General features: G+C 36.1%; 1 protein-coding gene across 1 annotated transcript in view; it reads right to left on the bottom strand.

Moving 5' to 3' along the window:
- ADAMTS16 (ADAM metallopeptidase with thrombospondin type 1 motif 16) overlaps positions 1–12,184 on the bottom strand; it is a 975,864-nt gene that overhangs the window by 356,382 nt on the left and 607,298 nt on the right. The window contains exon 14 of the mRNA XM_086965269.1: positions 895–1,025. Coding sequence (XP_086821395.1) covers positions 895–1,025 — 131 coding nt within the window. The remainder of the gene's footprint in view (positions 1–894; positions 1,026–12,184) is intronic.

The raw sequence follows: 12,184 nt of genomic DNA, 5'->3' as shown, positions 1-12,184 counted from the left end.
GAAATAGTACAAGAAGGCTTGTGGAACTTATTCAAATCTAGAAACTTCATGCAAAGTTTTGAGTGTTCTATAATCTGCTGAATTTTATTTGATATTTAACTTAATTAACAGCAGTACTGGTCAGGAACTGTTGGAAGATCAATAATGATGAACCCGTAAATAAATAGATTGCTGAACGAGGGAAGTTTCTGTCAGACTTGTATTCATACTTATATATACATCAGTTTTGATATCAATGTATCAATTGTGCAGACGACACAGTGAACATAAAGTGGTTCAAAAGACAACAATCATTTTATTTAGACACTGCAAACTCAATAGTTATTTTTTTATGAATCACCATGATTGATCTTCCAACAGTTCATGCCCAGCACTGTTAATTACGTTAAATATCAAATATAATTAAGTGGATTATAGAACATTCGAATCATTGCATGAGGTTTCTAGATTTGAATTAGTCCTAGAAGTCTTTTTGTGTACTTTTTATATATATGGTTAAGTGACATTCTTGAATGATAATAGTCATAGATTAAGGAGGTGGTTAAACAAAAATGTAAACTGAATAAAACATGATTTTGAGTTAAATGGTGATGGGAAATGCCTTGAAATCTGGAGAGAATTTTAAAATTACTGGAAAATCCGCAGGTGGAATTCCTTTATCATTTGAATATTAAGTTGGGAAAATGTGATTTCTGGATTCTATCACAATCTTTCTATTCCTTCCAGGAAGCTGAATTTTCCAATGTGGAGTCCAGGTTGTGGAACAACAGCATGTGGAGAGATCATTCCTATACAAGGGAAATTACCATGTTTCACAAAGAAATACAATACATTAAAAAAATTGAATGATATTTAAATTGTATATGCAACAAAATACCTTATTTTCATTATTACCTCACAAGTCCCATCTATGCACACATTTGGACTGTCTTCAGAACATGGTGTTCCATCTTTGACTTTGTTCGAAAGTGAAAAAAAGAAATCGTATCCCTCTGCAATACAGTACAGTTTACAGAGATCCTGCTCTGCGAAAAGATAAAAAGAGTGTTGGGTTACTCACACTCTTGATCACCAAGAAAATTCAATGCATTGCTGAGCTTTTACAATGGAAACAAAGACAATGCTCTGTCTCGTTTGAAAGGGTTTGATTGGTCAGAAATAGGCTATCCCTTTAATGGCTAAAAAGATGACACTATCTATTGAAAAGTACAATTCCAAACAAGTAAACACATTCATAAATGCGCCCCCAGGGACTAAAAGTTTAGAATAGCAACATTAAATACCAGTTATACTGACGATGCAAACTTACACAAGTAAAAACAGGTAAAATAAAGTATGCCCAAGTAAATGATAAACAGCCCGATTCTCAAAGGTTAAGTTAGACCTAAAGTAAAACTTGACTACTTTTTGGTATTCACAAAGGTGAGTTACTACAAGTAAAGTTAGACCTTTGGTCTGAGTTTACCTTTGTGAATACCGAAAAGTAGTAAATGTACACAGAAGTGTAAGTTTACCTTTGAGAATCGGGCCCAAAGTGAGGTTCCTACTGTTCTCACACCAGCCCCTCTAGGCAATCCATGTACAGAAGCATGGCACCTTTTATAACTGGGAAGAGCATAACCCACCCATGGATACCGCTCCACCCAATATATATTGGTGCATTATTGTTTGCAGGACAGTTGCATATCAAAACTGGGAAGCAGTATAGAACTTAAGAGCAAATTACATTTTAGACACATTCGATGTCATTTTATGTAAAGTGTACAACGGCAAAAACATTTTTCTCTTCTTTAGGATTACATAAGAAAATAAAAAAATAATGTATATTTTAATCTTGAACAATGTAATACAATGTATCCCCACCAAATCTACAGCAGCACACTAAAATGTGCTATAAGTCAGGTACTGGTATCAATGGTGACAATAATGCTCTTTTGGATGGTGTATTCTTCAGAGAGGGTATGCCTAGTGGACATTAGCTAGTGCATCTCTATTGTTCTGTTACAACAGGAAATTCAGAATGATACATGAGCAGACTTGGGCAATTTATTTTACCTAATAGGTGAGAGAATTTACTTACAACTCACAGATACTATCCCAGTTTTGTTATTGAACTTATGATTAGGGGGGGGCGGGTGAAAAGATTTGTTGAATGTTGAGATGTTGAAATTCTGCCTTTTTCCAGTTTCTTTGCAGAGGTTACCTGAGCTAAATAAAGTCAAAATCTCCAATGCTAGAAAATAGAGAAACAGGAGGATTTCAGCCATTTCGTTTTCCCATTTGTGTGATTCTCGATGGCCAACAAAACATGGTCAAGGAAGAACCACAAAGTACAGGAAACACAATAACTACCAACAATCTAAGCTGTTCAATTTTGTTGTAGGATGCCAGTTACTTGACGCCTTTCTTTCATCCTTGACAGGTAGAAGTGGATCATCGAAATTCCATAGATTTGCATCATGTGCTGCTTCCATTTATCATGGGATGAAAAAACGCCAGATCTCCTTAAAATAGTTCTTATTCCTCTGACAGGATATTTTTATTTATTTTCAGTTCGAAATTATATGACTAAGCATTGCCCTAACAAAGATTTACTAATCAACTGATCCCTCATCAGCATGTTGATTCTATATGTTATCATTTGTTTGGTAAAAGACACATTGGTAGTAGGTCAGTAATCATTCTATACTATAAAGGTCATCATTATGAGTGGCATGGCGGTAAATTCTGATGAGCTCAGTGACTGGAACTACTAGACCCATTGGAACAATACGTTTAGTTTTTTTAACATGGAAATTTCGTAATCTTTGTATGAAAGATTGGGAAAACGTGTAGAAATCACAAGCGAAACGCCAATTCCTGCATGCTATTCTGCCAAAACGTGTAATCAAAGTTCTTGCGCTCCCCCCAGGTTTATCAGGTCCCTGCCCCTAATATTCTGCCTCAATGAATCCTAGATTCTTGTTGGGTTTGAGCACTTAACATTAAGGAAGGAAAATACTCTTTGAATGCAACAAATTCATGTCATCCGCACTGATTTGCTTTGCAAAACTGTCTGTCAGCTAATTCAGTAACATCTCATGTGATCACTGGATAGAGATTAGTTTATTTGCATTCACGGGCTAAGGTTTCTATAGGGTGCGCTGGTTGTTCTATCATTATATTTAAATTTTGTGATCTTGTCTTAATCTCCACACGCCAGTATTGTGTTGCAATATCTGTGTACAGAGCTGCATTTCTGGACCTACTGTGCTGCATCGGTGGACTACGGGCAGCTGCGACAGAGTAAAGATCTCACCACATGTGATGGGACGCTCCGCATCTATTTGTGGTGTGTCGCCATAGAATGGCTGGCTGCTTCCAACTGAATCTCTGGGCCCACGGAAAAAGTGAAAAGCTGCTAATGCTGTTTGAGTCTAGAAGGCCCACTAGAACAGCAAAGCCTGTGCACATTTTCTGGTAGACGACTATTTAAATCATGATCTGGGCCCATCAGATGCCTTAAGGCAAGGTAATCTGGCATTGCACCTCACTCTGTGATGACTCTCCATCAAATGTCTAACAGTTTTAGAACAGATGCTATCAAGGTATACAGTCAAAATATCGAATTCAAAATATAGAATTACATTAATATCGACTTCAAAATATAGAATGCACAAAATATAGAATGTACAGAATATAGGCAACAAAAATATCGAATTTAAGGTAAGTAATTTAATATCGATTTTTATAAATATAGGAAATTAAAATATCGAAGTAGATAATATAGGTATTCAAATATATCGAATTTTTAATAATATCGAATTTTTTAAAGTGTTTTCTATGTTAGTATATGTGTGAAAAGTGTATATTTGTATTATAATTTATTTTAAGTAATGAATTTTATGTTATTTAATTTTTGCGTAATTTAATTCTGTAGCGGGTTGTGGGTTTATAGGGGAATAGGGTGGGAAGTAATTTAATTGTAATTAAAGAAATATTTTAATGTATATATTGGTATTTATTTTGAATTGTTATTTAATTTGTAATTTTTAATTAATTAATTTTCTATTGGTAATTATTTTTTAATAATTGATTAATTGATAATTATGTTAATTGTATTAATTAAGTTTCTGCAGCGGGTTGTGGGTTTATAGGGGAATAGGGTGTGAAGTAATTTAATTGTAATTAACTAAATATTTTAAAGTATATATTGGTATTTATTTTGAATTAACTGTTAATTTTTTATTTATAAATAATACATTTTTAATTGGTAATTAATTTTTATTAATTGATTAATTGATAATTATGTTAATTTCATTAATTTGTTTTCTGTAGCGGGTTGTGGATTTATAGGGGAATAGGGTGGGAAGTAAGTTAATTGTAATTAATTAAATATTTTAATTTATTTATTGGTATTTATTTTGAATTAATTGTTAATGAATTTTTAATTTGTAATTAATTAATTTTTAATTGGTAATTAATTTTTATTAATTGGCAATGAATTTTAATAAGTATTATGTATTTGATTTTTTTATTGATTAAATATTATATTATATTAAATTGGTGATTACTTTTAATACATTTTTTATTGGTATTGATATTTTATTTATTTTTTATTAATATATTAAATATTTACTTTCTCTACTGTTGCACTCTCTGGAGTGGGAATAGTAATTTTAACCCCTACGCTATCCAACGCTTTCCCTACTTGTTGCACTCTCTGGAGTGGGAATAGTAATTTTAACCCCTACACTATCCAGCGTTTTCCCTACTGTTGCACTCTCTGGAGTGGGAATAGTAATTTTTACCCTCACGCTATCCAACGCTTTCCCTACTGTTGCACTCTCTGGAGTGGTAATAGTAATTTTAACCCCTACGCTATCCAACGCTTTCCCTACGGTTGCACTCTCTGAAGTGGGAATAGTAATTTTTACCCTCACGCTATCCAACGCTTTCCCTACTGTTGCACTCACTGGAGTGGGAATAGTAATTTTTACCTCTACGCTATCCAATGCTTTCCTACTGTTGCACTCACTGGAGTGGGAATAGTAAATGTTACCCTCCCTCTATCGAATGTTTTCCCTACTGTTGCACTCTCTGGAGTGGGAATAGTAATTTTTACCCCTACGCTATCCAACGCTTTCCCGACTGTTGCACTCTCAGGAGTGGGAATAGTAATTGTAACCCCTACGCAATCCAAAGCTTTCCCTACTGTTGCACTCTCTGGAGTGGTAATAGTAATTTTAACACCTACGCTATCCAACGCTTTCCCTACTGTTGCACTCCCTGGAGTGGGAATAGTAATTTTTACCCCTACGCTATCCAGCGCTTTACCTACTGTTGCACTCACTAGAGTGGTAATAGTAAATGTTAAATGTTACCCTCCCGCTATGCTACGGTAAGGATATTGTATATTTTTTATTAATATTATGTTAATATATATATATATATATATATATATATATATATATATATATATATATATATATATATATATATACATTCCATCTGGCCCAAGTTGGAGGCTCCCGGGTGCTCTGGGGCGGTGCACGCGAGGCGCGGCAGGACCCGCCGCGATTCAATAAATTCAGCTTTTCTCCTTGCAGAGAGGTTTGTTCCTCGTGCACTCCCGTGTGTCATTAAAGTTCAAACCACACTGGTTTTTAGTCGATTGTAAGTTTTATTCCAGCAACCAGCAACACCTTACGCGTTTCGGTCTCTACTGGAGACCTTGCTCACAGGTTAACTGAGTCGACATGTTTTTTGCATTTAAATAAAGTGAAAAAAATATTTTGAAGTTACATCACTTCCTGTATCTCACACAGGCCTTGTGGGACATGTAGTTTCTAGTGATAATTTTTAAAGTATAATGTATCCATACCAAATTGTTTTCACGCAATTCTGTACATTTGTACAAATTAATTTCATGATTTAGACCAATTTTAAACAATATTAAACGATAATTAAGCCCTCCAGTGGGCATTTCAAATTTCCAGCGTGTCCATACCAAATATTAGCACACATTTCTATACATTTGTGAAAATTGATTCCATGATTTAAAGCAATTTGACCCAATGTTAAACAAAAAAAAAGCCCTCTAGTGGGCATGAGCGCTCAGCACATATCAGGTGCCACCAATCAGTTGATATTAGGTGCTAATTTCGTCGGAAAGCTCTACCACATCGTTCAGTTATATCAAAGTTATTGTTACATGTCCTAGATGAGGGAAAAAATAATAAAATAAGGAGTGAGGATTTCATGTAAGAACAAATTAGTGCAGATTAAAATTAGGTAGGGTAGGTATCAGTTGTTTCTGATAAATGTTTAGATAATGTTCTTCAAGTACAGTTTAACCCCTTCGATGCTTATGACGAGCTAAGCTCGTCATGCAGTACACTGGTTGTGTGCTTATGACGAGCTGAGCTCGTCATGAAGCATAGGATTCTGAATATTTCAGCACCCAGCGGGAATTGCTCTAGCAGCCAAGTGGTTAAAGGTGGCAATGTAGTTCTTCGTCCTGATTATGCCCGTAGGGGCTCAGAGTTCGGAAGTTCATAATATGTTTTGATTCTTTCTGTCTCATCACTTTCTCACGGTCTCCACCTCTTTGGTTAGGTCCGACACTTTCAATTCCATAAAAGATTAGAGCTTTCCAATCTCCTTTGTGTTCCTTCTCCATATGTTTTGCCATTGCGTTGCTGCGGTCCGAGTTAATAGTAGCTCGAACATGCTCCAAAATGCGAAGTTTTAATTCTTTTTTTGTGCTTCCGATATACTTTAAGGAGCACGGACATTCTAAGGCATATATGACAAATTGTGTTTTACAATTGATTAATTGATCAATCTTCCATAGTTTTTTATTTGCCATCTTTAGTTCCTTGGTTGTTTTGGCAATACAACAAACTTTGCATCTAGAACATTTATAAAATCCTCTGGGTCTCCGCCATACTTCTGGTTTCTTTTGTTCTTGAAAATGACTATGGAGAAGTTTGTCTCTCAAGTTTTTTGCCCTTCGATAAGTCACATTTGGATGATCCCCCACTATTTCAGCAACTTTAGGGTCCATATGTAGTATGTGCCAGTTTTTTCTACGAATTTTGGTGATTGCTTGGTTGGCCGTTGAATGTGTGGTGATGAATCGAATTTTGTCTTCTTCCTCATCATCTGATTTTTGTTTTTCTCTGAGCAAATCAGTTATTTTAATGCTGGAGGAGCGATTCAAAGCTGTCTGAATCCATGCTGGATTATATTTTCGTTTTACAAATCTTTTTTTGGCTAGATTTTTGTGTGTTTGCCAGTCATCATCATTGGAACAAATCCTCTTTATTCGGCCCCAGAGCACCCGGGAGCCTCCAACTTGGGCCAGATGGAATGCATTTCGTAAGAAGGCTCGGGTGAACGCCGACAATAGGATTGACACTGAATTGACGAGTGTTGCAAAGAAACGCTGAGGAGACCCTGCAGGCGCAGGCTGGAAACGGGAGACGGCGGTTCCGGAGGGAGTTTCTCCGAAGTACCCTGCAGCCGGTAAGCGACCTCAGCGGGATTCAATCAAAGGACTTGGGAAAAAACAATGGACCCTCCAAGAAATATAAACCAGAGAGGAAGAGGGAGAGGAAGGGGACGGGGAAGCACACCCCAAAACAAACCAGGAGAGGCAAGCGAAAATACGGCACAAGCTTCTGGCGCAGACCGCGTAGGAACCATGACACGCAACATGAGAAAAAAATGGAATACTTAAATAAACATCAGGAAACTGCAGAGAAAGATCAAGAAATGGCATTATCAAATGAAAAACAAAATGAAACGTCCAATGGCCAAGAATTACAAGTAATCAACCTATCATCCAAACAATTGAGTGAATTGGAATTACAGGTTCTCAAACGAGGTATGAATTTTTGTCCAACGAGTGGTATGAATTTGGCTGAAACACGAATAGATCTCTACAAATTTGTGATAAAAATTAAACTTGCAAAACTATTCATTGACAAACCAGACATGGCAAACTATAGAAGAAACATAATCCAACCGACTATGCAAAACACCAATACAAGATGCTGAACATTTCGTGAACTTGATGGAACTAAGCCAGACCCCACAACAGGGGGGCGGACAAGTACAGACACATTGTGTACAATTGGGAGCGGGAATCTCCAAAATGAAACCACAGTCTAAATTTTACCCTCAATTACCACCAGGGAACAAAATAGACTTTTTTCAAGAATGTGTCATAAAGGATCTTTATTTATTAAAAGCTCTGTCCGCCAAAGACAATTTAACTAAACAAGAACGCCAAGCCCTAAATTCACTTCAAAAAGATGACACTATCGAAATTAAAATTGCGGATAAGGGCGGCAATGTTATTGTTCTAGACAGGGAGGCATACATGCGAGAAGCTCATTCACAATTACAAAATAAGGAATATTATGAAAAACTAAAAACCAACCCCTTACCTAAACTGAAAGAAGATCTAGACAAAAAACTGGACACGTGGTTTAATCAAAAACTGATTGACAGTGATGAGTACAAATATCTCCAAACAAAACATCCAAAAATGGCCACAATATATTTTTTACCGAAGATTCACAAACATCCCACTAGACCACCAGGAAGACCAATAATCTCAGCCAAAGGAGCACTATTAGAACCCATTGCAAACTACATTGATCTATTTTTGCTACCATATGTCAAAGGCTTAACCTCGTACATAAAAGATACAGGTGACATGTTGAGAAGGCTGCAAGACACTCCATGGCAACCCTCATACAAGCTGATCATGATGGATGTCGTATCTTTGTATTCCAATATTCAGAACAAAATTGGCTTGGAAGCCTGCAAATCTTTCCTTATGGACAGAAGCATACAATTTATGGATCACAACAACATGCTTATGGAGATGATCTCAATGTGCCTGGAGCAAAATATCTTTCTATTTGGCAATGAAATCTATCGTCAATCTAAAGGCACAGCGATGGGCTTTTCCTTTAGTCCATCATATGCATGCCTTACAATGGGACAATGGGAGAAGACATGGGCATGGAGATCTGAAAATGATGAAGCGGTACAAAAAACCTTAGCGTGGTTAAGATACATAGATGACTTGCTGTTAATCTGGGAGGGAACAAATGAAGAATTCGAAACCTACTTCAAAATTCTCAACAACTCAAATTTTGGTTTAAACTTTACGTATACAATCAGTGACTCAAGGGTTGTGTTTCTAGGCACGGAGATATTTGTGAAAGACAATGTATTACACACAACATTACATCGTAAGAGCACCGCAACAAATGCGGTCTTACATGCTCAGAGTTTTCACCAACCAAGTCTAATACAGAATATTCCATACGGAGAATTTCTCTGAATAAAGAGGATTTGTTCCAATGATGATGACTGGCAAACACACAAAAATCTAGCCCAAAAAAATTTGAAAAACGAAAATATAATCCAGCATGGATTCAGACAGCTTTGAATCGCTCCTCCAGCATTAAAAGAACTGATTTGCTCAGAGAAAAACAAAAATCAGATGATGAGGAAGAAGAAAAAATTCGATTCATCACCACACATTCAACGGCCAACCAAGCAATCACCAACATTCTTAGAAAAAACTGGCACATACTACATATGGACCCTAAAGTTGCTGAAATAGTGGGGGATCATTCAAATGTGACTTATTGAAGGGCAAAAAACTTGAGAGACAAACTTATCCATAGTCATTTTCAAGAACAAAAGAAACCAGAAGTATGGCGGAGACCCAGAGGATTTTATAAATGTTCTAGATGCAAAGTTTGTTGTATTGCCAAAACAACCAAGGAACTAAAGATGGCAAATAAAAAAACTATGGAAGATTGATCAACTAATCAATTGTAAAACACAATTTGTCATATATGCCTTAGAATGTCCGTGCTCCTTAAAGTATATCGGAAGCACAAAAAAAGAATTAAAACTTCGCATTTTGGAGCATGTTCGAGCTACTATTAACTCGGACCGCAGCAACGCAATGGCAAAACATATGGAGAAGGAACACAAAGGAGATTGGAAAGCTCTAATCTTTTATGGAATTGAAAGTGTCGGACCTAACCAAAGAGGTGGAGACCGTGAGAAAGTGATGAGACAGAAAGAATCAAAACATATTATGAACTTCCGAACTCTGAGCCCCTACGGGCATAATCAGGATGAAGAACTACATTGCCACCTTTAAACTGTACTTGAAGAACATTATCTAAACATTTATCAGAAACAACTGATACCTACCCTACCTAATTTTAATCGGCACTAATTTGTTCTTACATGAAATCCTCACTCCTTATTTTATTATTTTTTCCCTCATCTAGGACATGTAACAATAACTTTGATATAACTGAACGATGTGGTAGAGCTTTCCGACCACATTAGCACCTAATATCAACTGATTGGTGGCGCCTGATATGTGCTGAGCGCTCATGCCCACTAGAGGGCTTTATTTTTGTTTAACATTGGGTCAAATTGCTTTAAATCATGGAATCAATTTTCACAAATGTATAGAAATGTGTGCTAATATTTGGTATGGACATGCTGGAAATTTGAAATGCCCACTGGAGGGCTTAATTATCGTTTAATATTGTTTAAAATTGGTCTAAATCATGAAATTAATTTGTACAAATGTACAGAATTGCGTGAAAACAATTTGGTATGGATACATTATACTTTAAAAATTATCACTAGAAACTACATGTCCCACAAGGCCTGTGTGAGATACAGGAAGTGATCTAACTTCAAAATATTTTTTTCACTTTATTTAAATGCAAAAAACATGTCGACTCAGTTAACCTGTGAGCAAGGTCTCCGTAGAGACCGAAACGCGTAAGTGTTGCTGGTTGCTGGAATAAAACTTACAATCGACTAAAAACCAGTGTGGTTTGAACTTTAATGACACACGGGAGTGCACGAGGAACAAACCTCTCTGCAAGGAGAAAAGCTGAATATATATATATATATATATATATATATATATATATATATATATATATATATATATATATATATTATATATATATATATATATATATATATATATGTTTAAAAAAATAAATTTGTATGTTTTTTATAACTTAAATTAATTATTTAATAATTTTAAGGTTATTTAAGTATTTTGAAGTATATTTTAGTTAATTATTTTTATTATTTCATTAATTTAAAATTCTTTTTAAGACATTAAAAATATTCAATATTTTGACTAACTATTTGATTCGATATTTTAGTACTTACCTGTTTGTAGATAGGAATTCAATATTTTTGTAGTCGATATTTAATCCTCGATATTTTTGTAATTTGTTATTAGTGTAATCGATATTATGTCAGTGATCCGCTATCAAACATCCTTGCTCTAACATAGGTTCTACACAAGTTAACACATTTGGTTTGCCCTACAGGAGGATATGTTTACCAAAACATTGCATGCCAAGGGTAGTTTATATCAATGAACAAATCAGTAGTCTCTAATAGGGATTCAACCAGGTTCAACAACTTCTTCTTGTTTCACTGTTAAAGTCTCACATAATTATCTTCAGCCCTAAGGGTCTCTATAAATGCTAGTAAAGGGAAGAAGATAGAGGCTGTAGCATTATAGATGCTTGCATTTGCAACTTCCACCCACCCCGAATTTCCCAGTCTCCCGATAAAAATGGTACCACACTTGTTTGGGCAGGCTTGGTGCCACCAACAGGAAAGAGAACAAAACGCACATGGGCACACCACAGTTTTACAGCGAAAACTGATTCTTTTTTTGCAAAGTAACTAGCAGTAGATTTTGAACCCTAGCTCTGCCAGCACCTAGGGAAACATAGCAAACCTATGCATTTTGGAAAGTTAGACACCCAGGGGAATCAAGGAGGGGTGACTTGTGTGGCTCACACCAGGTTTTGTTACCCAGACTCCCTTGCAAACCTTAAACTTTGTAAAGAAAAGAACACAGTTTCCCCACAATATTGTGATGTTAAGTTCCGGAATCTGCGTGGATCCACAAACTTCCAACCACACCGAATTTCCCAAAGTCTCCCAATAAAAATAGTGCCTCACTTGTGTGGGTGGGCCAAGTGCCCGCGGCAGGGAAGGGGCCACAACGCATTGTGGAGACATCAAAATGACCTATCACAAAACAACCTGTTTTTGCAAAGGGGGAACCTGGGTTTTTGGCCCCGCGCACTGCAGTCATCTAGGTAAACTT

This window comes from Lissotriton vulgaris, chromosome 4_1 (assembly GCF_964263255.1).
Source record: "Lissotriton vulgaris chromosome 4_1, aLisVul1.2, whole genome shotgun sequence".
NCBI lineage: Eukaryota > Metazoa > Chordata > Amphibia > Caudata > Salamandridae > Lissotriton > Lissotriton vulgaris.
Note: the sequence above shows the minus strand (reverse complement) of the source record. Positions and strands in the feature narration are given on the sequence as shown.